This window comes from Drosophila persimilis, unplaced genomic scaffold, assembly GCF_003286085.1.
Source record: "Drosophila persimilis strain 14011-0111.01,24,50 unplaced genomic scaffold, DperRS2 tig00000191-arrow-pilon, whole genome shotgun sequence".
Lineage (NCBI taxonomy): Eukaryota > Metazoa > Arthropoda > Insecta > Diptera > Drosophilidae > Drosophila > Drosophila persimilis.
In genome coordinates this window covers 8,827,540-8,852,183 of record NW_020825298.1, presented here as the reverse complement: position 1 = coordinate 8,852,183, position 24,644 = coordinate 8,827,540, and the positions used below count along the sequence as shown (strand labels likewise).

At 42.5% G+C, this 24,644-nt stretch overlaps 3 protein-coding genes across 4 annotated transcripts in view; 1 reads left to right on the top strand and 2 right to left on the bottom strand.

Annotated features, from left to right (window-relative positions):
* The window catches only part of LOC6589452 (protein eyes shut), a 70,092-nt gene extending 62,332 nt beyond the window's left edge, over positions 1-7,760 (bottom strand). Inside the window, exon 1 of the mRNA XM_026988374.1 lies at positions 7,245-7,760. The gene's annotated coding sequence lies outside the window, so the exon portion shown is untranslated. The remainder of the gene's footprint in view (positions 1-7,244) is intronic.
* Positions 1-11,924, top strand: part of LOC6589455 (MKRN2 opposite strand protein) — a 73,331-nt gene extending 61,407 nt beyond the window's left edge. For both annotated transcript variants that reach the window (XM_002014833.2, XM_026988375.1), the window contains 3 exons: positions 9,708-10,259; positions 11,100-11,286; positions 11,393-11,924. In XM_002014833.2, coding sequence (XP_002014869.1) covers positions 9,952-10,259; positions 11,100-11,286; positions 11,393-11,818 — 921 coding nt within the window. In that variant the 5' untranslated portion in view covers positions 9,708-9,951 and the 3' untranslated portion in view covers positions 11,819-11,924. The remainder of the gene's footprint in view (positions 1-9,707; positions 10,260-11,099; positions 11,287-11,392) is intronic.
* Positions 11,925-12,882: 958 nt separating this feature from the next.
* On the bottom strand, positions 12,883-14,180 carry LOC6589456 (protein PRY1). The gene is made up of 4 exons (XM_026988843.1): positions 14,117-14,180; positions 13,493-13,600; positions 13,205-13,431; positions 12,883-13,149 (listed from the first exon to the last, which is right to left on the bottom strand). Exons 1-4 carry the CDS (start codon positions 14,129-14,131, stop codon positions 13,059-13,061), a joined length of 441 nt encoding a protein of 146 aa, XP_026844644.1. The 5' UTR covers positions 14,132-14,180; the 3' UTR covers positions 12,883-13,058.
* Positions 14,181-24,644: the final 10,464 nt, after the last annotated feature.

Sequence of the window (24,644 nt, the reverse complement as noted above, 5' to 3'; positions counted from 1 at the left end):
TTGCCCTTTGCCCTTAGCCTTTGATTGTTGCATCCTCTGGGGCGACATTGGAATGCGTAAACATTCATTGTAATACTTTGAGGTGGTCGTTTATGGTATGTATCTTTATAATGGACACAAACACGATTAAAAACAGAAGAATATTCATCAAAGGGGATCCTTTTCAGGGCAGGGAAAAGACTGTGCTGTAAGAGGTGGAAACTATGAAAATAACATCCGAAAAGTATAAGGGTATCAAAGATAATACAGTGCAGATCACAACAATAGTAATTCACAAATTCTGAACACCCTTTTTTCGATCCGAGAGGCCATCAGGCTACTGTGGACCCACCAATCCAGGTGCTCCCAAAAACCCACTGTTGACACCCCCTCTAAGGAGTCCCTCCTTCAATCTTCCACCTTTTCAAACTATCCACCATCTCACAACAGTTATAAAAATCCTTAAAAAAACCCCCTGAGTAATAGAAGCAAATGTGGTAATGGATGTCCCCCCCCCCCCCCCAAAAAAAAATCCCGCAAAGTAGCTTCTTTTCTTTGCTTTGCTGCCATCAAATCCTCGCTCGTTTTCGCCGGGCCCAAAGTGTTTCTAGGAAATGCATCTTGAGGCTTAGCAAATCGTCTCACACCTCGTCTCTCACACTTGTAATCCCTGACGGTGCTTTTGTCTATGCACCCCACAAAAAAGAAAAAAAAAAAGAAAACAAACCGGAAAATCTTGTCATTTGGGTTCCACAGATTTCCTTGACTTATGGCCATTTCCAGCAAAAACCTCCAGCTGTGGACAGAATATGCCAGTGAAATGGCACCTGCCGCAGCAATGAGGAGGCGAAGATGTCAAGGCAGACACCCAGCCACCCAGCCACCCTACCACCCACTCCCCGCCCCCCAGGGCTTACACACACACACTTTCAGAGCAGAGGGCCAACAGCTGTGGCAGGGCTTCTCAGCCACACACACACACACACACCCACACCCACACCCACACACACACCTGTATTCTGGCAATAGACAGACAGGGAGAGAGAGAGACACAGAGAGAGGGGGTGGGAGGAACAGGGGCACAGAGTGGAATGTCCCTCGTGTAACTTTTTTCATTTCGCCGAGTTCTTAATTAAATTATGAATTATGCACAGTTAGTTAAATAGACGAGCCATCCTCGAACGTCGTTCGTTCTTTCGCTCTCTCTTTCTTTCCCCTCTCAGTGCTTGAGATTTTCCGTTGTGTTCTATTCTGTTTTCCATTTTATAGTTAGGAAACGATGGAGGGTATTGTGCTTGTAAGCAGATGTTTGTTGGGAGAAAATACAAGACTTTTGGAGACTATATTCAACGGCCTTATCGAGGGTTTCTAGTCAACGATTTATTGATATTTTGGAACATTTTTTGAACAGTCTAGGTATGGTAGGAAGTGGGATTACTATATTCATTAGCTGCTATAAATACAAAAAAAATGTATATATACATACATATGTGCATAAATAATATAAAATAAAAATTAAATAAATACTTTGTATTTATATAGTAATCAAAGATCTACATATATATAGGTACATAATCAAAAATTGTTACTATATCGTATGATTGTCATAATAATAAAATACAAATAATATATAAAAAAAATTATTAAAAAAAAAATATTTGTGTTTGTACTTTATTTTATAACTTTCATGGCAATAAAAAAAAAAAACATATAAAAAAAATGTAATTCTATTTTTTGTAAATAAATACATTTTTTGTATGCATGTCCAACATTTTTTTTAGATTTAAGATTAAGGAAGGAATATTAAGGAATTAAGGAATATTTTACCTATAACTCTTTTAAAAGTAAATTAAAAATGAAAATAAAATATTACAAACGATAGCTCCAAAGCACATAATTCCGTTCCTAAAGATATAACATTGCAACCCCATAAATATATATTTTTCCTCCAAAGTTTGATGAAAAATCAAAGACAAATCTGTATGTAGATGTGGTATGTAGATGTAGTATTCACGTATGTATCATGTATGTATCATGTATGTAGCATGCATGTAGATCTGTTAGGGTATCTTCAGCTTCGGTTTCCCCCCCTAGAAAGCCATCTGTTCTTTGGTTGTTTTAAAGATATGCCAGGGCTTACATTGAAGACGGATTTACCGGCATAAACATAAACGTAAACGTAAACGCAAAGGGCGAGAGGCGAGAGCTCATTGTTGTGGCTCTTTTTGCTTTACATTTTTTTGTTTTATGTTTGTTTTGCCTCGTAAATGGTATTACTAACCCAAATACACTGGCTGTGTGTGTACGTGTGTGTGAGGGGCATAAATAAGTCGCTTATTTATTGCATACACACACACACACACACACACACGCACACGACCTTAAATGGGCACAAAGTGAAAGTGTTTGCTCTGCCTTAACTTTCCTTTCGTTTTCACTTTCATTCATATCGAGTTTCCCTTAACTTAAAGAACAGAAGCCACACTCACACTCATATTTGTATTCACACTCTGGTGCGAGTATTTGTGGGGTTTTTTCTCATAAAATGTGCCTAATAAAATTGCATAAATCTGTTGTTATTTATGACCGCAACGTGAACAAATCTTTACAACAAATACTTCTATGTAGAGGTCACTACAGAGTGCACTCAAGGTTGGTCAAGATTCCGGGAGAGCCGATTGGGAGAGTCCTTGAATCATATTTTGATTGGGGGATCCCTCAAGGTTCTTCCGACTTACACGACCTCAAAGAACACTCCATATCCAAGGACGTCTCCCCTTTGCCCTTCAAATAATCAACCCACAAATTGTCTCCACAAAAGCGGAGTGGAGACCATTTGCACGTAAATTACTTAAACCACGTGACATCCATCCCCTCCCCTCCCCCCAGGAGCTGTGCAAACAATCCCCAAACTTAATTAGATCTTCGGAAAAGGGGCGAGAGAGGGCGAGGCGAACTTTGGAATTGAAAATTTCCAACAGATTCAGACAACAGATGCGACAACAACGGCTTCAACAACAACTCCAACAGCAATTACAACAACAATACGTACGTGAAAAAGGTGAACAACAATGCAGCCCAGGAAAAGAAAACTCTCCAGCATTGGCATCCTTTCCCCCAGACGCCACCCCGCCCACCACGAATGTGGATGTGCCACCAACTTCAAAATAAGTATGTTTTATGCTGTGCCGCAGTGGCAACAACAACACCAACAACACCAACAACACTCCGTTGTTCACTGCGGAAGCGGAAACTTCAAAGCGCAAACACTTGGCTTTATGAAGCTGTTAAGGGGGCGAGTAGTGGGGACTGGGCCTGGGGCTGTGATGGGGGGGGAGTAAGAAAGGTGAGTGAGGCAACAATGACAGCAAGCGGCACCAGTGTAGCACACTTTGCGGCGGCGACAGGGGCCACCACAGACAAAAAGGGGGCTGAAAAGTGGGCATCTTTTTGACAAGTGTGTGGGTGGCACTGAGAGAAGCAAAGCTTAACAGATTGGAGCTACTATTTAGGGAAAATATCCTTCTTGCTATCTACAGAAATATATATTCATCAGAAGAAATAAAGAAGATAATATTCCGAGTAGTATTCCCCCTCTTTTATCGGGTACTTTCTCTTTGATTGTACAACTTTTAGCCCCATTCATTCGATATATTTAATTCCCATTTATTCCCCACTCTCCCAATATCTTTACCCCCTCAATATCCGTCTTGGTCTGTGTCTAGTCCTTGGGGTTCCTTAAATATCGAGGCCCTCCCCAGTACGCCATTCCTTTTAGACCCTGTTCTGCCTTATGGCCACGCACCTGGCCCCCTGCATTGCGTGTGGGCTCTGCTGTCGTCCTGTGTCTCCTGAATTAATGTACGCAATGCAGAGAATTCTTTGAGTTTTACTTTTGAGTCGCCCCTTCTGGAGGACAGGCCCTCCGCCTGTTATTGTCACCGTTTTGTTATTAATTCAGCGAGTTGATTCACTCGTTGTTGCCACTCGTAATTTATAACCTGCGTCACCAGCTGCGAAAGGCCGAAGGCAAAAAAAACAAATCCCCAAAAAAGGGGACAACAAGGAACAATAAAATTTTGAACAATTTTTGCTGTCAGTCGGCGCCGTGCCGTTAAATTTACTTACTGGCGGATTCTGGCAGCTCTTGGCAGCTTCTTTGGGCCGTCTTTTCTCTTTTTTCGCTATTTGTTCTTTGAATGCCCTTACCAAACAGGGTAAGGGGACTCTTGTGCATCGACTGGCATTGGTTCTAATGGAGCTAAAGAGGAGGTTATTCTCATTTGAGGACAAGGTCTTTCCCGCTTAAAACCTAAGGAAAAAAATCCCAATTCTATTCCAAAATTCAAGCAATTTTGTTCGCATTTTCCTTTCTTTCAAGAGTGTTTCGATTTCGTTGTTTTCCCCAGCCTTGATGAGTTCCTTTCACCTGTTTCGTCGTCTTCGTTCTGCAGGTCTGTCTTTTGCTTGTACATTTTTTATGCGCCTCCTCCTGCCATGTACATATTTTATCCTTTATTTTTTTGGCACGCTCCCGCTTCTGCCACTCCTGCCGCTCCTGCCACTCCTGCCGCTCCTGCCACTCGCCGTTCGTCCTGTTCCAAGTGCACTAAAAATGCGTGAACTTAACTTGATTTCACAGACATTTTTTCGTCCTTTTCTGTGTTTGCTTTGGCCAAACAATTCCTTTTGAAGGTCCCTGGCCAAGTGCCTGTCCGGGCCGAAAAAAATACAGAACAGAGCAGAACAGAAAGCCAGAAAGAGGATGCAAGTTGTAATTTCATTTCTCACAACTCTTTGGGACTCTTCAGCCGTGCCCCCCCCTCCCCCCCCTCCAAAACATACTTTCTTGGCCATATGGGTGGGGGGACGGGGGGCGGGGGGTGGCGGGGGGGGCGTACATAGGGGCGTGTTTAATTCAAGTTGGCAAACAGCATAGAGAGATAAAGTTTGTTTGGATTTCGCCAAAGCCCGCTGCTGAAATTGTTGCCGTTCCGTCCCCCCCACTTTCTCCCCCCCCCCCCCCCCCCCCTCTCTCTCTCTCTCGGAGGGCACTCTCTCCTGTTGTCATATCCTTTATTGCATTTGTTTTCCTGTCTTGCTGCCTGCCACGTTTTCCGTGTCGGGGAAAAGCCCGCCTGGGCTTTAAGGCAAATTCCCGCAATTTATTTTTAGCATTTCATTTCACTCCGGCATTGGCCTGGGCGGCTTCCTTCCGTATTCCTACCCCCAAAATCAATTCTTGAAAAAACAAATCAAATGTAATTTGTTAAGAAAATCGCTCTCCTGCCAAATATTTGACCCACTATTGAGTTTTCTGTGTGCTCTTTGAAAGCAATTAAATTTGCATACAAATGCCTTTCGATTCTAGGTTTTCGTTGGTATTTTATAATAATTTTATGAATTAAGGAGAATGTTGCACTATAAAAACCAATTTCTAAGCATTTCTAAGCCTCAAAGCTGGGTCTAGTGTGAAATTGTTATTTGTATCTTTTTGTTAGAGCTTCTGGGATTAGGCCAAAAATTGTTTTGGTCGTTTATTGGAATTAAAAACTTTAAAAGCCTTTATTGAATGCAAATTTATAGGAGATCGAATCAGTTTAGGGATAAAGATACTACTGAAAGGATTGTACAATCCTCTTCAAGGGGAATATTAGCTCCGATTATTAGAAAATATATATCTGATCATTTATATTGTTTTCTACAGTTTTCTTCATTAATTACACTGCATTTTCTCTAGGAAATTTCATTTTAAAATTCAACACACTAATGAACTTGAGAAAAAATATAGTTTTTTTTAATATTAAAACTTCCATTTTTAAATAAAACAAAAAAAATAAGAATTCGAGTTCTTAGTCAAAGAGTAGTTTTTAAATATTTTTTTTAACCTAGAAAAAGTTGGTTAAGTGCTTAAAATTAATATAAATTACAGAAAAAAAAATAAATTAATCTAACGATCCATGGGGAATATTATTAGAAATTATATGTCTGATCATTTAATTTTTTTCTACAGTTTTCTGCGTTAATTATAATAAAAAAAATCAGAAATTAATCTAACGATTTATTCTTGGAACATTTCAGATTTTAAGAGTTCTTATATTTAATTTTTTGTAGTGAATCGAAAATCCCCCGATAAATATTTAAAAATATATTTCCCAAGTTTTCGAATGCCAAAACTGTAAAGCACACAAAAATGTTGTCTGTGGCAAAAGTTTGTGACCCTCATTCTAGTTTTCCCTTAAAAAAAATATATATCCAGATTTTCCTCGAGGAAAACTTTCCTTAATCTCACAAGGCGAAAACTTCATATAGAAATTTCTTAAAAAACATTAAATATTTAGCAGTTTGTTAACTTTTTAGCCCTGAAATTCCCACACAATCTATGAATTTCGTGCCAATTTTCAAAGGAAAACTATCCACTTAATCTGTCACAGAATATGGCTTATGAATAGTTTTCTCTTGGTTTTCGGGCAAGTAAATATTTTAATTTTAATTTCCATTTTGCATAAAAGCCAAGCCCACTAATTGGGTTAAGAGAGAGCCCAAGGAAAAACTACAGATGGAAAGCCCTGTGTGGGTCTTCTCTTTGACGATTTCTTCATTCATTCAAGTTGGGTTCAAAGTTCGCTGCCGGCGGCTTGTTTGCGGGCTGTCAACTTTTGCTTTTGGCATCTCCTATCTCTTTCGATCTTGAAACCGTCTGCCAGCCGAGACTTGAGACCGCAAAAGAGAGCCACAGAACTTGCCATTGCCTTTGCCTTTGCCTTTGCTTTTCGGGGCAGGCTCTTAAATGTTTCGCCATTTCTGGGCTATCAAAAATGAATTTCGTTAACCGCAACACTTATCAGTCGGTAGACATTTTTCCCCCCCATTTTTGTTGCCACATAGTCATTATCCTGGACACAGGGAAAGATAAATAGACTGAAACTTTGGAGGGCAAAACTCAGCCAAAGATGGCCTGGAAAGGTCTCTTAGGAAGAACAAAGGAGAGCTAGAGGTAGAGTAGATTTTTGCTCTAGAAAATACAAACTATTTGAGGGAAATATTTATTAATTTTTCTAGATATTCCCTTGGCAAAATATCACTAGTTTTAAGGGCACTTTAATCATTTTTAGAAGCCTCATAAATGTTGCTAATTTCTGCCTGGAAATATTAATATTATTTTGCCTTCTTTTTTCCCCCAGTTTTGGGGGTAATTTCCCCCCTTTTCCTGTCCAGTTTTGATTTTGTTTATTCTATAAATATATATTGATGTTGCCACATACCAAAATCAGTTGAGGGTCTTTATCCCAGTGTTATCCCAAAATGTGAAGAGCCTTGCGGTGTTGGCCGAGAGTTATTTTGTTGGTTGTTTGGTGGTTTTTTGGTCACGTCATCGATTAGCAATGTGTTGCCATGGCATCGTCCACTTTGCAGCAGCACAACACAAACACAAAGTGCGGCTGAAGGGGGCCTATGAGGGGCGGGGAAAAACCACACAAACTAACACGGAGACCGCGAAGGGCGCGGGGCCCTAGACCTGACCGCGGGTTGTAAACAAATACAAAAAAGGACAATCTCTCACTGTTGTTGGTGGTCTCTGGGTCTCGTCAGGACACTGCACCGGCGTATCCTTCGAGGGGCGGTTTTGTTTTCGATCTCGGAATGCACTCCGCACTCGGAACACCCCGTAACTACGATGATAATGAGGGGCTTTTTGTTCGGTGTGTTTCTTCTTTTTGTTGTTGTTGTTGTTTGGTTTTTGGGGGCCACTTTCCTTTAAGCGATTCTGCGACTACAACACGACCGTCTGCTCGCACGGCTCGCCGTCAACTGGTTCGCCTCGCGACTCCAAGTCATCGTCGTCGTCGTCGTCGTGGTCGTGCCCCCCGTGCAGCCGAAGATCCCAAAAGACGAGCCGCAAAATTTCCCTGTGAATTGTGCCTTTTCCACCTCCTTTTGGGGGGGAATTTCCCGCTGGCTCTCTCTCTCTCTCTCGCATTTTAGGGATTTTATTCAGATTTCGTGGTGGGTTTCTTTCGGTGTCCGACAGTGGGCGGTGGTGAAGGTGGATTCGGATTTTGCCGGTTTGTTTACGTTTTTGGCCTGCTTTATTTTGGCACCGGCCTCCCCCTCCCCCCACCCGCTGCACGACCGCCATGTGATTGCCCCAAGGGTTGCTGCCACTTCTCTATGAAGTGCTTTTAATTGATTGAAAAAACCCGGCGTATTTTTTACGGCGGAATGGTGGAGTTTCTTTTCATTGAACGGCATTTTTAAAGCGGCAATCGGCTCACTGTTTTTTCGATATATATCGAAATTATGGTATTTATTTATGAATTTAAGCAGAACTGAAGTTTTATTATATATTTTTGTTTAATATTTATTAAGTACTTGTATAAATAGGTAAAGGATCCTTTGGGATATCTCACTTTATTGGGCATCTGCAGTTGAGGCGAGCTTTTCTTGGGGTTCTTGAGGCTATGGGCTCCCAGCTATAGGATTTCTGTGCTTTCTGTTTCGAGCTATAGAAGCTGTCCGCCTACAGGAGCTGTCCTATATGTAGAAGACACTTATCACAAATTATCTGTAAAGATTACATACATTTTCGTTTAATTCTGGGTTTAATTCTTGTGGCTCAAGTCTATGAGCACCACTGTTCTATTAAGATTTCACTTTTCAAGGTATTTACTCGGTTATCTTTCCAATGAGAATCAACCTAGCCCAAAAGTATACCCTAGAATCATGGCTATCCATTTTGGAATCGAAAAGCCTAGTAAAGAGGCAATCAGATACATATTTTTTATGATTATGCGAATCTTATGATTGATCTAAGTAATTGTTAACACTGTTTCTGTGCTGCTTAAATTTATTAAGATAACACTAGTCAACAAAATCGAACTTTTTCTATACCCTGAATTTATGCTTAAAGTATTTAGGGATGTTTTTTCATGGCATCTTGGGCTCTAACTTTTTTCTATTCACTATTTTTATTTATAATTAGCTTTTTTGTTTTTAATACAAAAATGATATTTTTCTTTTTTCAATCTAGGTTTTTACTATTCTTAGCAGCTAAAAAATACAGCTATCAATCGGTTTTTTCAACTTTTGCATCTAGAAAATATTAGGCTTTCGATCGCAAAATTCATTTTTTTTTCCAATATTTTTTATAGCAAAAAATATGACTTCAAAAACTTCAAATATATCAGATTTATTTTAGATTCTTATTTATTTATATTATTTATTTATTTAATTATATTATTTATTTATTTATATTATTAATTTTTTTTTTTTTACAAATTCCTAAAATCCCAAAAAACTCTTCAACGATATGTTCAGATATATTAAGATACGATTTTAGTCGTATCGTTCCCCTCAAATTGTAAATCATGTTTTGGGACCTATTTTGTATATTGATAGATTGCCATGCCCAACCTTGATGTCGGGCGTCGTTTTTCCCCTTTTCAACCCCCAAAGTGCCTTGTGAAAAAACCCCTAAACAAGACCAGGCAATAATGATGACAAATGTCATATTAACCAGGAAACTTTTTGGTCAAAGTCCGCCTAAAACACCCTGCTCTCACACCCCCCCCTCTCTCTCTCTCTCTCACCCTCTGTCTCCCTCCCTTGTCTTTCTGTTGTGTGACCACAGAAACTGCTGGCCGGCTGAATGTTCGGGGCAAACCGCTTTACGGTCGCAACTTTTCCTGGTCTCGGCTTATTTACAAGAATTTTTCGTTCTATTCCAGGCCCAGGGGCCAGGCTCTAAACCGCAAGCACCCCAAAAAGGAGACACGAGACTGGAGCGAGGAGCCAGGAGCCAGGAGCCGGCAGGGGCAGTGCCACAATAGACAAAGTGTATCAATTATAATACGGGTACCGAACCGTATCCAAAGAGGACCTAGGAGCTAGGAGGAGGATCAGGAGGAGCATCCACACACAGATACAGATACAGATACAGATACAGATACAGATACAGATACAGACACAGATATGTCGGCAACGACAAGTGCAACCACAATTACCTCTGATCCGGGCATCCTCTGTTTTCATCATTGCAACGCAAAAGTTTTCTGCTTCACTTTGCCCCACACTTGCCCCCATTGCAATGCGCCACTGGATGCGGCCACAGATGCAGACGAGGATACGGATGCCGATGCGAATGCCCAGTCCGTGGTGGACATGGGTGCCACAGCTGTACAGTCCCGCCTACTGCCATTCCGTCTGCCGTATCCCTTTGTGCGGGCCACACAGCATCCGTGCGCCATTGTCCTGCGGCCCTCCACCGGCGATTTTCTCAAGTGAGTAACACAGAGGCACAGAGCACGGGGGTCCCCTATATGGGCATATTCGTACTAGATTATGAGCAAATTTTATGCCAGCCTGGGCAGCCGTTGAAACAAGACTTTGCGGTGTCGAAAATTTATCTGCAAAGAAATTTCCATAAAATAAAAGATTTAGAAACATTTTTATCATAGTTTTCTAAGGACTGTTGCATGAAACATAAATAAAAAATATTACAAAAAATTATATTCCTATTTAAATCCCTGAAAAATATGGTTTGATTTTCGTGATACCAAAATCGCACTAAAATTGTTTAAAAAATTCTATAAATTTCATGGATTTCATGCTCAAAGATGGCGCTAAAGGTATCGCATGACAGATACAAGAGTAGGCATAAAAAAGTCACAAAAATATGATGAAATTAGATGAAATACATAGAGTGTTTAAGGCCAAAGCCAAAGGGAGGAGATGTGTATGAATTCTGGACGCAGAAATTGTGACCAAAAAGGCCTAAGCACAGACCTCTATTGAGTCCAAAATTCAGTCCATAATTATTGCCAAATTAACAGAAATTAAAAAGAATATTCCTTCTTCTTTCCTATTCTTTCAATCAATCGTTTCGCCCTGAACAAAAATGTTAATTTTCTTCCTAAAAACAAGTGCCTCCAATAGTTTTTCCATATCCCTCTTTTGGATGGAACACATCCCGGCGGATCTTTAACTTTCCGCCCTAAAAGCCCGACCAATTCAAGCCCCCCTGAAACCCCCTCCCAAATTTCTACCAGGTTTTTTTTTGTGCCATGCCTGGACTGTAGATATATAGTATATTTTTGATGCGTTGCGTTGTGTTTCCGCAGCGATTACAGCAATGCGACCGATTTGCATATCGCAGTGACCACATCCGGGGCGGACATCGTGGAGTTCGATCGGGAGGGACTGCGGCGCCACCGGCGGGACGATAATCCGCGCGAATGGCGGCAGAGTCTCCTGGTGGGCGATGTGCCCGAGCCCTGGCACGACTACTGGGACGAGGTGCTGCAGCAGGTGAGTGGAGGCCCCCCCCCCCATCTCTGATATTCATGCAAATCCCTAAGCTCACTCCGGTCCTTGGTCCTTGGTCCATTTGTATCTCCACCATTTGCATTAATAGATTTGCGCCCAATCTACGCGGTGGTCCATTACCAGCTACGAGGAGACCAGCCACAACTGCTACGCCTTTGTCCTCGCCTTCCTCCAGGCCCTGGGCCACGGCCAGCTGAGCGAGGCGGCCCGCAGCAAAACCGCCTTCTGTGAGAGGTACATTGTGCCCCGCACGACCACGGCGGGCAAGTACATCTCCCTCTATCGCAGGCTGAGGCGCCACGGAGTCCATGTGCATCGACAGCAGCCCAGGCTTAGGACCAGGCTCAAGTCCACCTCCTCCTCCCACTCCGCCGCCACCGCCTCATCCGCGGATGTCTGTGATGGTGCCAGGAGCACCGGCAAAGCCGCAGCCAACAGTGGCCCCTTCTCAAGCAACAGTATTGGCATCATCGGCTCCCGGCCCCGCCCCAAGCTGTGCACCATTGAGGAGTGATCGACGGAGGGGGCTCTCAGGTGGCAGAGGAGGGGAGGGCTGCAGTGGCTACCCATAGCAAATGCATGTGAAAATTGTTGTAAACCATAAATTAATTAAAAATAAAAACAATATACAAAAATAAATAAACAAGTTCTCAAAGAAATTATGGGCATTTTTCTATCTTTTAAAAGTATCTGTATCTATATCTATACTCCCCTATCTATACCCTGTCAGAGGTTATAAAAATGTTGCCAATAAATCGGCAACGAAGAAAAGCCAGTATTACATTATTATTGTGTTTTTAGTATCTCCAACGCCATCGGAGATCATAAAATACCTTTATATATTTATTTTTCAAGCCAGGAAACAATAAACCGAATATTTTGTTGTGCCTATCTATGGCCTTCACCACCCCCTCTTCGACGTAAAGGCCATGTCTCCTCTCCTCTTTCTAAACCACACCCACTATCGCATTATCTCGTTCCTTTAGATCCTCTCCGAGCGAATGGTCTCGCTCTCTACGCACTCTCTCTCTCTCACTCGCACATGCAGAGCAAGCGGAAAGGAAGTGGAAGTTCAAGCTGTTTCCAGATCCAGAACCCTAAGACAGCGAATGACTCTCAAAAGCTCTCTCAGTATTGCATAACCATCCCCCTCTTCGAAGTAATGGCCATGTCTCTCCTTCTCTTTCTAAACCACACCCACTATCGCAGAGGCACACGCTCAATGCCCGCTCTCATCATCTCGTTCCTTTAGATCCTCTCCGAGCGAATGGTCTCGCTCTCTACGCACTCTCTCTCTCGCTCACTCGCACATGCAGAGCAAGGGGAACGGCAGTGGACAAGAACAAGCGGTAAAAGGAAAGGAAGATCACTCTCTGCGCACAATTTCGTAGGGAATCCTTGGACAGAAAATGCACCGGAAATAATATTATGATCAAAAAAAACAAAAATACAAAAAAATGAATTTTAAATGGAAGAAAAAACCTACAAAATACATATTAGACTCCCTTTTTAAAGATAATAAATGTACTAGTATATGATTAAAAGTATCACAAACTTATTATTTGGTATATTTGGGTATTTAATACTTATTACATAGGTATATATGGCATATTTGATCTTTATATAAATTCTGTAATATTTTATGGTGTATTTTTTGACTATATAAATTCCGTAATGATGGCTTTGGTGTCAATGGAATGTTTTAAAGGAATGATCAACCCTTTTCAAGGACTGCCTTCCATATTCTTTGGCTTTTAGCGAGTTTTGGGCAGCACATTTTCCCTGAACATGTTGTTGTAGTTTCCAGGGGGATTGTAATTGCACACCACATAGATGACGTTGCCCCTGAGAAAATATAATCCACTATAGATATAGTATTTTGAGCGAAAAGATGACCCACCTCTTGGCAAATCCCACGCCCAGCTCGGTGGAGTTCTTCCACACGACTTGGGTAAAGTGTCCCGTGCCCATCGAGAATGAGGGACTGCCCCAATGGTACTGATTGATCTCATTGTACCAGGAAGCCACAGCATCGGCGGCAGACATCATGCCACCCATGGCCATGTATATGTTCTCGCCGTAGCCGCTGTTCTGGCGATGCTCCATGCGGTTGAGGGCCAGCAAGTGCTGAAATGATGGCCAATAAGGACTGTTCTTTGGGGGTATATATGGTCTATTTGGGTCCTACCTGAGCCCAGTTGGTGGCCAAGGCATTCAGCTTGGGGTTGAGCGTCAGCGGTGGGGCTTGGTGCAGGGCGCGATATTTATTGTGTGCATTGAGGCATTCTTGGGCAAACTAGAAGGTTGAGATTTACAATCGCTATTTAGCTACAGATTCGTCTTGAATAATATTTAATTTTTGGATTTTTTTTTCTTTTTTGGTTCATTTTATTTCACTTTTTTCTAGTCTTTTCTCCCAAAAAAAGTCTTTAAGATACCTCAAAAAATATCTCTTTAAAGAGCTTTAAACTTCTAATTTAATTTTAAGTTTATAATATTCCATTTTTAGACCTGAAAATTCAGTAAAAAGCTATCAGGACCTTCTAAAGATTATTTTAGAATTTTTAAGAGCTTTAGGGATCAGCTTTCAGCCTTCTTCAGAGCACTAGATATATTTTGGAGATAGTTACAGAGGTCTTATGACCTCCTGAAGATCTTCGAACCAATTCTCTTTTCACAAAATATTCCCCCTTGTTTCTTTCCATGTAATGGACGTTTCCACATTTCACTTGATTGAATTTTGTTGGAATCTTTGAAAGAAATTTGTTCTCCAAAGATTTCCATTTTCCGCCCCATGCAATTTCCCTCTTACTTGTTCCGCGCTCATTTTCGTTCAACTCGTTTCCACTCCGTTGAATAGCACTTATTTTTTAGTCGTTAAATTGTTGTATTGCTGTATTTAAATTAAATTAAAATACTCGCACAGTTGTGTTGTTTCGCCGTCGACTGTCGTCAAGTTATGCTGATACTGCCTCTGGCATCGGCTCAGAAGCGGCTTTTATGGGCTCTGTCTGGATTTTCTTATCAGCCCAGCGCACAGCCCACACCCCACACCCCACATCGCTGCGAGTCGTGTGCTCCACGGTTAGTCATCTGATCTGCAGCACATTGGTATATCCCAAGATAAATTCTATTCACCGGAGCTTCCACCGGAAGTTCTTGCGAAACAATTACGGGGCTTCCTTATCGGAACTATCATTTTTGGTGGGAATTTTGTTGTAGATTCGGAAAGGTTATCTTATGTTGGAACACTATAATGGCAGCGTTTCAATACTGATGTTTCTGGGGAAGGAGATCTCCAGGTGGGAGGATTTCTAGCAGTGAAGGTTGTAATTTATTTAGATTAAATTAGTTAAGGATTATATTGATTCCTTTGGTAACTGATTGATAGGGATTGATAGGGATTGATATACTTGAAGATAAAGTGCCCACTCTTCTAGTTTTCTACCATTTTTTTTATGTTTCTTCAACTTTGGAATTTTTGTAATATTTTTTTTTGTATGATATGATTCCATTTTTAGACTGTAGTTCTTTAGTGGCATTTGTTCTCAACAAAATTAGCTACCAAGCATTAAAATTCCCCAAAGAGTGTCCAAGATCCACATTTACGAGTATAATACACTAACAAAATTAATAAATATACTGATAATAATAAATATTATTATAGCCAGAACGATGAAAATATTACTGCCCTTCCTTTATGTACATTTTTTAAGTCCCCTTTTCGACTCATTTACAGCCCCATCAACGTGTAGCCCGACGAAAGATTGAGTATGGCTTTTGCTCTTATTAAAAACACTACTTAATTTAATAGTAAAATCTCTTTAGTGGAATATCCAGTCTTGATGGGAGAGCGAAAAAATCAATTTTGTTCGCCGGCAGAGCTTGGAGCCCAAGTCAAGTCGTGGCAAAGGTGTTTGAGGCCAGGTTTTACATCCTGTGGCTGCCACTCGCACCTGCCTCATTAATGAGCGCAATAACCCAGACGCTGGGGCCAGGACAAAGGGCAAGGGGCACGGGGCACGGGGGCAAGGGGGCACGGGTGCGGGAACTGGCTGTTGGTTATGCAAAACTGTCATGAATCGGGAAAATGTAATTACATTCTCGTTGATGATGCTGATGAGCAGCCATCCCGCCATTCAGCCAACAGTCTTCCGGCCACCGAGACCCAAACCCAACCCCAACCCCAACCCCAACGACGACGGCGACATTTCATCTTGGATGGCAAGGAATACGTGCATATAAATTGTATAATGTCGCCTCAGTCTCAGCGACACGTAATTTGAAAGTAAATAAGTTTTCCCCCGACTTCGAGCGAAAGTTTTGCTCATGAGTTTAGGCCTCGTCTCGGGTTTGCCACCTGCCCCCATCCGCCCCTGCCCTCTACCCACATCAGTCGGAGCTTCCATGCTCCAAATGTATCTAAATGTTCGGGTATTCTGTTCAGTTGTTGTTTTGTAGTTTGTGGATCTGGTATTGGAATCAACAGTTTCCAGGGGCTTCTCTGGGGCGTCCTTGACGGTGCAAACTTCTAATTGAAAGCCGGCATGTACAACAGCGAGCCAAAGTTCGTGCGGCACAACAGAGCCTCGGGTTCCAAGGGATGTCAGAGATGCACCTGAAAGGTAGTTCCAAAAGTAGCGCCAGAAGTGCACCCCCAGAAGGTCGAATTTCAGGTGCAAAATATACGAAATAAATACCGAGAAAATACTTCTAGAAAGATACTATCCCAAGAAGGCAGTCCTGTAGGGTATTCCCATTAATATCTGAGAAAAACCCCATTCAAAACTTGTATTTTCCAAGAGCTGATATAAGTTATCTTCTTAGTTGCTTCCCAATTAATATTATGCCTTATTTATGGTTTTTTCTATGGCAAATTTTGGTATTAAATATTCTCCTGTTTTATCAAAACTTTCCATTGATTCGCTCGACCGTTTCTTGGTCTTCAATGCAGCATTTTGTGTGCCCATAGACCTTGGCAGATAAATAGAAATCATCAACCATCTGCTTTGAGTCACGATTGCGCTCAAAAGTAGGGCAGTGCCGGGGTCTATAGAGCTTTGCGACATTGAAGTGGGTGTGGCGGGGGCTGGGGCGGGGGCTGGGGCTGGGCCTGGAATTGCATGAGTCAAAGGCTTGCAAAATTGATTTCGAACCTGGCGCCGTACGACATTAGCCGCGGGCTCAGCTGTTCTTTGGGTCTTGGTGCTCCTCTTCCGCTGTTATCTAATTAAAGTGTAAAAATAGACTTTTAGCATAAATGCGTAACGCGAAAAGCAGGCCAGTGGGGCTGCAGTGGGGCCCCAGTGGGTGGTTGACGGACCTTGAGCGGCATTAGAAAACGTTTTCTTTTCTGTTCTGCATTCCTTCTGCAAATGGCGACTGGCGACTGGCGAACTTTGTACCCAAAAAAGCAGACAAAAGCTGGCAGCACACTGTTTAGACCCACGGCGTCATGGTAATGATGTAGATGCCTTTCTATGGCTGCCTGGCACGGAACCAATCTGCTGGTTCGGTTCTCCCCTCCCTCCCTCCCGCTCTCCAACGATTTGACACGTTTTCAACGCCGTTGCAGGCGGAAAGAGGAGGGAGAGCTTTGAAAATCTCAACTAATGTCAAATGCTTTGTTGTCGTCGTCCCCAAAAAAGGGACGACAAAGACGCCCAAAGGGTGGTGTGGGGTGGGGGGGGGCTGGAAGACTGTTCTGGTGACACTTTTAATTTAGTAGCTGAATATTTATCAATCGGTTGTATTAATAACAGGCAATGCATCAGGGGCCCAAGATGAATGCATTTTCCAGGATGATTTATGCAGCCTCCAACCAGGGGGGGGGGGGGGGGATTCCCTTTAACTAGCCCCAGTTGGGGCTTCGTCATCTGGCTTATAAAATATGCAAACATTCAATAAAAGCCCGGCACTTGTCCCCAATATTGACACACTGTCGACGCCTTTATACGCGCCCCATTCGAGCCGATAAGGCCACTGATAAGAACTGATTTCATTCACAAAAGCAAATACCTGCATTGGCACTGGATAATTGGCGAAGAACCTTGCTCTTGGCCAATTTCTAACTAATGCTCGGCTGATAACAGCCGTGTGTTATCTGGAGAATCGACACAACTTTTGGTATGATCATCCCCAGTCGATGGACTGTCACTTTTTTGTTATCACTATTCCCCAAGGCTATTCCGACTTTCCTTAAAAGGGTCTAAAACAGCTTTTTGTCGAATTATTATCTATTTTTTATATATTTGTTAGCTTTTTATTGTTATGCCAAGAAAAGGCAGACCTTTTCCTACAGGAAAACATTATTTTTAAATATACAAAGCGCTCTTTAATCTGTAATCTGTAATATTTGCTCGATTCCGTGAACTTTCGCTGTAAAATATATAATTTGCACTTGCTGGAAATGTGATTCATTTGGCTATGATTATAAAATCTCTCCGACTTCCGATTAAAACCGTCTTTGACTTGCACACTTGAGTGTGCCACCCCCCCTGCCCCCTGCTGTCCTCTCCTGTGGACGCTTCAAAAATGCATTCACACAAATTTCTTGTGTCAACTGTGAAGTTTTTAGCGAATTAGAAATTTGTGCAGCGGTCGCCGCACTGCAAATTTTATACCAAATTGCAAATTCGTGTTGACTTTGTTTCACTAAAATTTCCACCTATTTTTTTGTCGGTTTTTCCTGCTGAAGTAGAAACTTTCTTTTCTCTCTCTTTTTGGGGTGGGGGGTGGTGTGGCGCTCCGTGTTGACTTAATGTAAATAAAAAGTGAAGTCTGGGTCTGTTTGCCACTGATAAGTTTTATTATGGCCATAAATACATATAGTTTTTTAATAGTATTCACTATATATACATTTCATGCTCGATTGGTGGTTTAATTGTCATCTCATCCGTCTTCATTTCTCTCCTCCACAGTGTGAAAATCTGTTTCATTGTCATGCATATTAAGTGGATAAATTTATTAAAAATAAATGTGCGCCATTTAATTGTCACAGCTGTTAAGGGGGTTTTGTGATTTTTCGCGGTTTTTCACAGCCACTGCACATCACGTATACGCGGGGTACGCAACATGCTAGGAATTTCTCTGGGCAGGCACTGAGAAAGGATCATTCCGCAGCCGCACATCTCTGTGGTTTTGTGCCTGGCCTCAACTAAAACGTTCTTTGTGCCTGGCCATATTGCATTCCCACAAAACCAGTTGCCCAAGGCCCTGCTCTGCTCTGCTCTGCTTCCTTAGTGGCTGCTCGAGCAGTATGTGGCAATAAAACTAAATCGAATTCAAACACAAAGTTCATTTACAGTTCATCAACTCGGGCCAAAAGTAAACAAAATGTGGCCCAAACTATGGGCTCTGGCTCTGGCTCTGGCTCTTTGGAAACTTCTAAACTTGGCTTTTATGCTAAATTAAATGTGTGCTACAGAGTGTGCTGTGCGGGAGGAGATTCGTGATTTAAGGGCTTGCTGGGGTTAAAAAAAAGTTCACCCTTTGCTTGGGAATTAATCTGTAATATTTATTTTTATTTATTTTCTATTAAAAGCTGCGAGGGGGCGGGTCTGCGCTGCGGTTTCATTTCGAAGCAGTCGAGAAGCAGTCGAGAAGCAGTCGAGAAGCAGTCGAGACGCAGTCGAGCAAAAGGGAATCGAAAGATCAGCCGTTGCGCAGCGACGTCGCGACGAAACGCATCGCTGCCAGCGTGTGTGCGTGTGTGCGTGTATGCGTGTGCTGCTGCTGGTTCCGCCTATGCGTGTGAGAGCTTTACAGCTAGATTCCAGCGACAAGCAACAACAACACAGCTGCGGTCATAAAACTAGACGCTTAAGCAGGCAAATACAATGCCGGGCATATAAATAGGGACAGTTTATTCTTTGGTTTATTTGTGCATTCACGGGATAATGTCCCTCGCTTAACGCACTTTTATTGTCGCTAAAAGCATCCTGCGGTTTTGCCATTGTCCGCCTCAATTTTCGGTGACACACAAAAGTTTTTCGCTGAAAAATCAACCGAAAATACCACCGGAAATTGCCATTGATTTCGATTAATTTGCAATGGCTTTTCTGGTCATGGCTTTTGTGTCCGTAAAAACTACGGCCCCGCTAATTGCGTGCGTAAAAAGCGTGTTTTTTGGCCCCCAAAACTGCCGATTTTATGCATTAAATAAATTTTGCTGATAATTTGATTTTCCACAAAAGGCACGGCACGAGTGTGCCACGTGTTTTTCATACTTTTGTGGCCGAAAATTTAGAATTGGGGCCAGCCGCTGAGAGTGCCAAAAAGGGCTTAAAGGGTTCCAATGGCCATTGTGCCATTATGCGATTTATTCAAGTTCAGTCGAAAGGTCACTTCGTTTGACTGGCTACGGAAAATCGTTGGCAGCTGCAAATGCGAGAGGGCGCCGAGCCGTGAAAAGCCGAGTAACAGTAACTGGATTTGCTGACACTCGAGGAAGTGCTAAATTATCAGCAGGAAAGGGAAGGAGGGGAGAGGAAAAGGGAAAACTACTGTAACCCATTGATTGGCAAACACTTAGGGAGAACTTTTTCATATATAATATATGGATATTTTCTGGGGAAATAATGCATTTCCTGCTAAAAGGTTTCAATGATTCATTTGGACAGTTCTTAGGGTAACAGAATTCATTGAAAACGTTTAAGTGCAGTCGATTTTCGTTTGGTTTTATACAAAAAAATAAGTGAAAAGTACTCGGTACTCGGTAAAAACGTGGTATATATTGGAAGACTTTTAAGCATTTCAGGCGAACAGCTGTAACAGGGCAATCGCGCTGTTAGCACACCAGGTTAACAGCCTGTTATCGTTAACAGTCAGGTAGAGCGCTTTCTGGCAGCGCTCTAAGAGAGTTGTGCCAGCGCTGTTATCACGATCCACACGATCCACAAGGCTCTCGCGCGGCCCTCACATAAAGCTAGTTACGTTCCCGCCCCTTCCACGAATCACAGAGATATACGATGTATGTATGTACACATATACAATGCATGTATGTATGTATGTATCACAATGCCGCTCATCTGAATAGGTTCAACCATTTTCAAAACTCAAACTGCTATATCTTTTTAAGCAACTTGCCGATTTATATGAAATAATTGTTTTTGTAAAGATTGATTCATTGCTATAATAGAAAGAAAGTTTGTGGTTTCCAGGACACGTTTTTTATAGGCTCTGTATTCATTTTTTTAAAAACAAATGCCTATTTTTCCACACCACCTGCATTTCTTACTTGAAGGACTTCAATCCCGAACTTTTCGTTGGATAACTACGCCTCGATCCACCCTCCCATCCTACCTACAACGTACAAGGCTGGAGGACAGTAGGACCCACCTTCTCTTTCTCGGAAAGAAGGAGTGAAGCCGACTCTGCCCTTGAGAGTCGTACCTTCCCCTTGACTTCTAGGCTTCATTCCGTCTGTTATATTTATCACCTAAAAAAGAGAATCTAAGATCGTTTTGTATTGTATCTTTATACAGAACAGGCTCGTAAGTAAAAGTAGATTTCACAGCCCCCAAAATCCCACTATTTCCAGCTCCAAATAGGAGTAAAGCTCCACTTCTTCTGCCTTCGAAATTTTCACACATTTCGCATTAAGATAAATAAATATTTTAAAGGCACATTCCACAGACGCCGAGCCGTTTGACTTCAGTTTTGTTGTAATTTGTGTGCTAATTTCGTGCCTCAGAGTTCAGAGGAGCAAACATTTGAGCAAGACATTCCGTCAACAGCCACCAAAACGGAAAAGATTTGCATATCTTTTGAGGCTCAGCCGCAGCCTGTGAAATGCAGGCCCCTCCCCCCCAAGCCCCCGCCGTGGCGCCTCTAGTGCTTGTTTCGGAGGCTCTAGTGGGGGGAGGGCAGCCACTCTATTTATTCGTGATGCGTTGCGCTGCTGCTCATCCTTGTGGCAGCGCCCACATTCCCCATACGTTTTGACAGCTGCTGCTGCGGTTGCCAACTTTGGCTTTTGACTGGAGCAGAAGACATCTTGCCTGGCAAATTACCGCAGCCAGAAGGGCGTACAGAGAGAGGGATAATGCTGGATGGGGGAATTTTCATCACTTAATTGACATGTCTGGGATTTGTGCGTAACCTTTGCTTGGATAGTGATTAGTCGCCGTCAAACCGAAGAATATCCATTAACTGAAATGCCCGTCAGGCGGCAGCAGAGCTGAAATTGGAGACCGAGAAACAACACTCCATTTTGAAGTTTGGGATGGAGGGGCTGTCTGGCTGTACCGCAAAATGCAAATATCTTTTGCAAAGAGCGACTGACAATAGTCATGGCCTGTCCCTGTGCTCAGGGCTTCTACACGACTCTGTTCTGAAATTGCAAAATGCTTCAAATATGCAAAAGTCTAGGACGAGGTTAAGGATTTCCCCAGACACTTTTGCCAGGTAAAAACCACAGAGCGTAAAAGTGGTATATGTAGCCCTGTCAGCCGGTCGTGTCCTTCCCCAGCCCCAGGCCCAGGCCCAATTGTTTCGTGTGCAGCTGCCAATTAAACCCGAGCCGGAGTACGATCTGTCGGGGCCCGCCACAAGAAAAGTGAGACCCGTTTGTCATTGACGCAAAATGTCACTTGTCGTTGTCAGGAAGGCTGCCTTCCGTCCTCCTGCGGCGGGGCCAGTGCGTCATAAGCGGGTTATGGCATTTTCCTTTTGAATCGAGAAAACGAGCTGAAGGCGGAGAAGCCGGAGTAGGAGCTGGCAGCTTCGTCTCGATGTAAGCCCGCACAGATGGCAGTCGGAGACTCACTTGCCTTTCGAGTGAAGTTTAAATCTAGTTTGCAAATCCATTTCTGGCTGTGGTTCGGTGGCAAAAACTGTATTTGGCAAACAATTGGTGCTGTTGTCACAATCTTTTCTTCGCTCTAAGCCGAGTGCCTCATATATTTACACTATTTTCCTTTTTTCTTATGGATATTGCTTGGAAAAAGCGTAGCGAAAATGGTTGGTGGGATCTGTGGAAGATCGATTATTCCATTTGGGAATTTTTTAAGAGCATCAGCGCTGTTAACAAGGCAGTTTAACAGACTGTTAGCGCTATCGGATATAGCCGCTAACAGATACAGCTCTCTGTTACCGCGCATTTTTACAGCGCACTGTTCCCTCCCACTGTTACCGATCACTGCTACAGAACACACCGCAGCGCCTGGTTCCAGCTCACTGTTACCACTCACTGCTACCTCTCGCTTTTATCGCCGACTGTCACAGCGCACTGTTACCTCTCACTGTTACAGCTCTCTGTTACCTTCCACTGTTACCGATCACTGTTAGCTCTCATCACAGCTGTCTGTTATCGCTCTCGCTGTTACCGCTGACTGTCACAGCGCACTGTTAACTCTCGTTACAGCTCACTGTTACCGCTCACTGTTGCCTCTCCCTGTTGCCACCCACTGTTACCGCTCACTGTTATCTCCCATTTTTCCCACTCTTACCTTCCACACGGCTCTTGTAGGCTCTTTACCTTCTACAACCAATCAAAAACGTAGCAAACCGTCAGCAAGAGTATCTCCTGTGCTTGCCTATCTTACAGGACCCGCTCTCTCCCTTCGTTAACCCCCCCAAATCGACCTTGATTGGGCTAGTTGCAAATCCAAATCCGAAACCAAATCGCAGGTCAATTTAATTGAAGGCGAGTACGAGCAGCAGCTGTTTGCCTGCCGTTACCCTTTTGACATTTAATTAATATGCAAATGACGCCAAAGGATCCTGGCCACCAGGCACCTCCTTGTGGCCTGTCGCAGCACATGCGATGCGAGGCGATGGCCACTTCTTTCGGCATCCTCCTGGCTGGGCAAACAAACAAAGAGAAGGAATTAGAGAGCCAGCTTAGTCATTCCGCTGGCGTCGTAGGGGATGCGAGGGGATGGGGAATGTCCCTGGGTGTCCCACAGGAATGCCCCGCTTGGAATTTACGAGCCGCTTGAGATTAGTTTCCCTCCGGATCTGGTTCTGGTTCTGGTTCTGGTTGTTTGCTTTAATTGCGGCCATGGACTAGGGGCGTGGCCGAGTCGCCGAGTCAGCAGCAGCCAAAGGACAACAAAATAAGCAAACAGCACAAGTCGCGAGCCCAAGGCACAGCTCCATCCTCCTGCCGCCATCCTCCTGCCTCCATCCTCCTGCCACGCGTGTGTGTGTGTGGCATGGCCCAAAGATGGGTGTCGCTGCATTGTAAATATTGCATTGGACAAGCTCAAATAAACACACTTATCGCGGCGAATGGGTCACATGGGGGCCTGGGATCGTAAACCTATATGTTTGTATCGTCTGTGTCGTATCTGTGATGCATAAATTGTTGCCCCTCTCCCTCTCCCTCTCTCGCCCTCGCTCGCTCTCTTTATATCTTATTTATTTCAATTTTTTTGCCGCGACGTGGCTCACATTTTATTCGAATGCTTTCTCTCCCTTTTTGTTGGGAGCATCCTTTGGGATGCAATTTTAAAATATATTGCACAGACGACTGCCACAGACGAGCACCATTTATTTTATCCATTTTATTGTCGCCATTGACGTGGCCGTTGAGTTGAGTGATTGCAATAAATTATTACCCAACCAACACCGGCAGAGCCGCGAGAGTATTTTCTTGAGCGTTTCTTCAAGGAAAAGCCTTAAAGGGCATGGAAATGGAAGGTTTTCCACTCCTACAAGAAGTACACAAATTAAAATTAAGACTCTAACTGACATTCTAGCCAAAACCTACTTTTTAAGGATTTTTGTTTGTTTGTTTGCTTTTTAGGTTTTTTTGATGATATTTATGTAAATATATGATCTCCTAGCCAATACCCAAATAGATGGAACGGGTTTGGAAATTATTATATAATATTTTATAATATTTTTTACTATTTTTATAATATTTTGTACTATTTTTATAATATTTTTTTATATTTTTTAAATATTTTATAATATTTTCATAATATTTTATAATTTTTGTATATTTTATACTATTTGTATAATATTTTATAATGTTTTTATAATATTTTATAATGTTTTTGTAATATTTTATAATGATTTATAATATTGTTATAATATTTTTATAAAATTGTATAATGCATAATGCCTTTTCTCATAATATTTGTATAATATTCCCTAAGTTGTGTAAATAAAATAATGAAACAAAATAAATAATTGGTTTTTTTGGCACTGCCACCTCACGGGAGGGAAATCGCCAGCATCTCATTCCAACAGTGGTTCGGTTCGGTTCCATCGTATAATATGCTCTATACAATATATTATATCGGAGCCTATTACTTCCGCATGTTCTCTTCTGGTATCTTTTGGTACCGCTTTTTCTAAAAGGAAAGAATTGATTTGTTGGCGGGGATCTA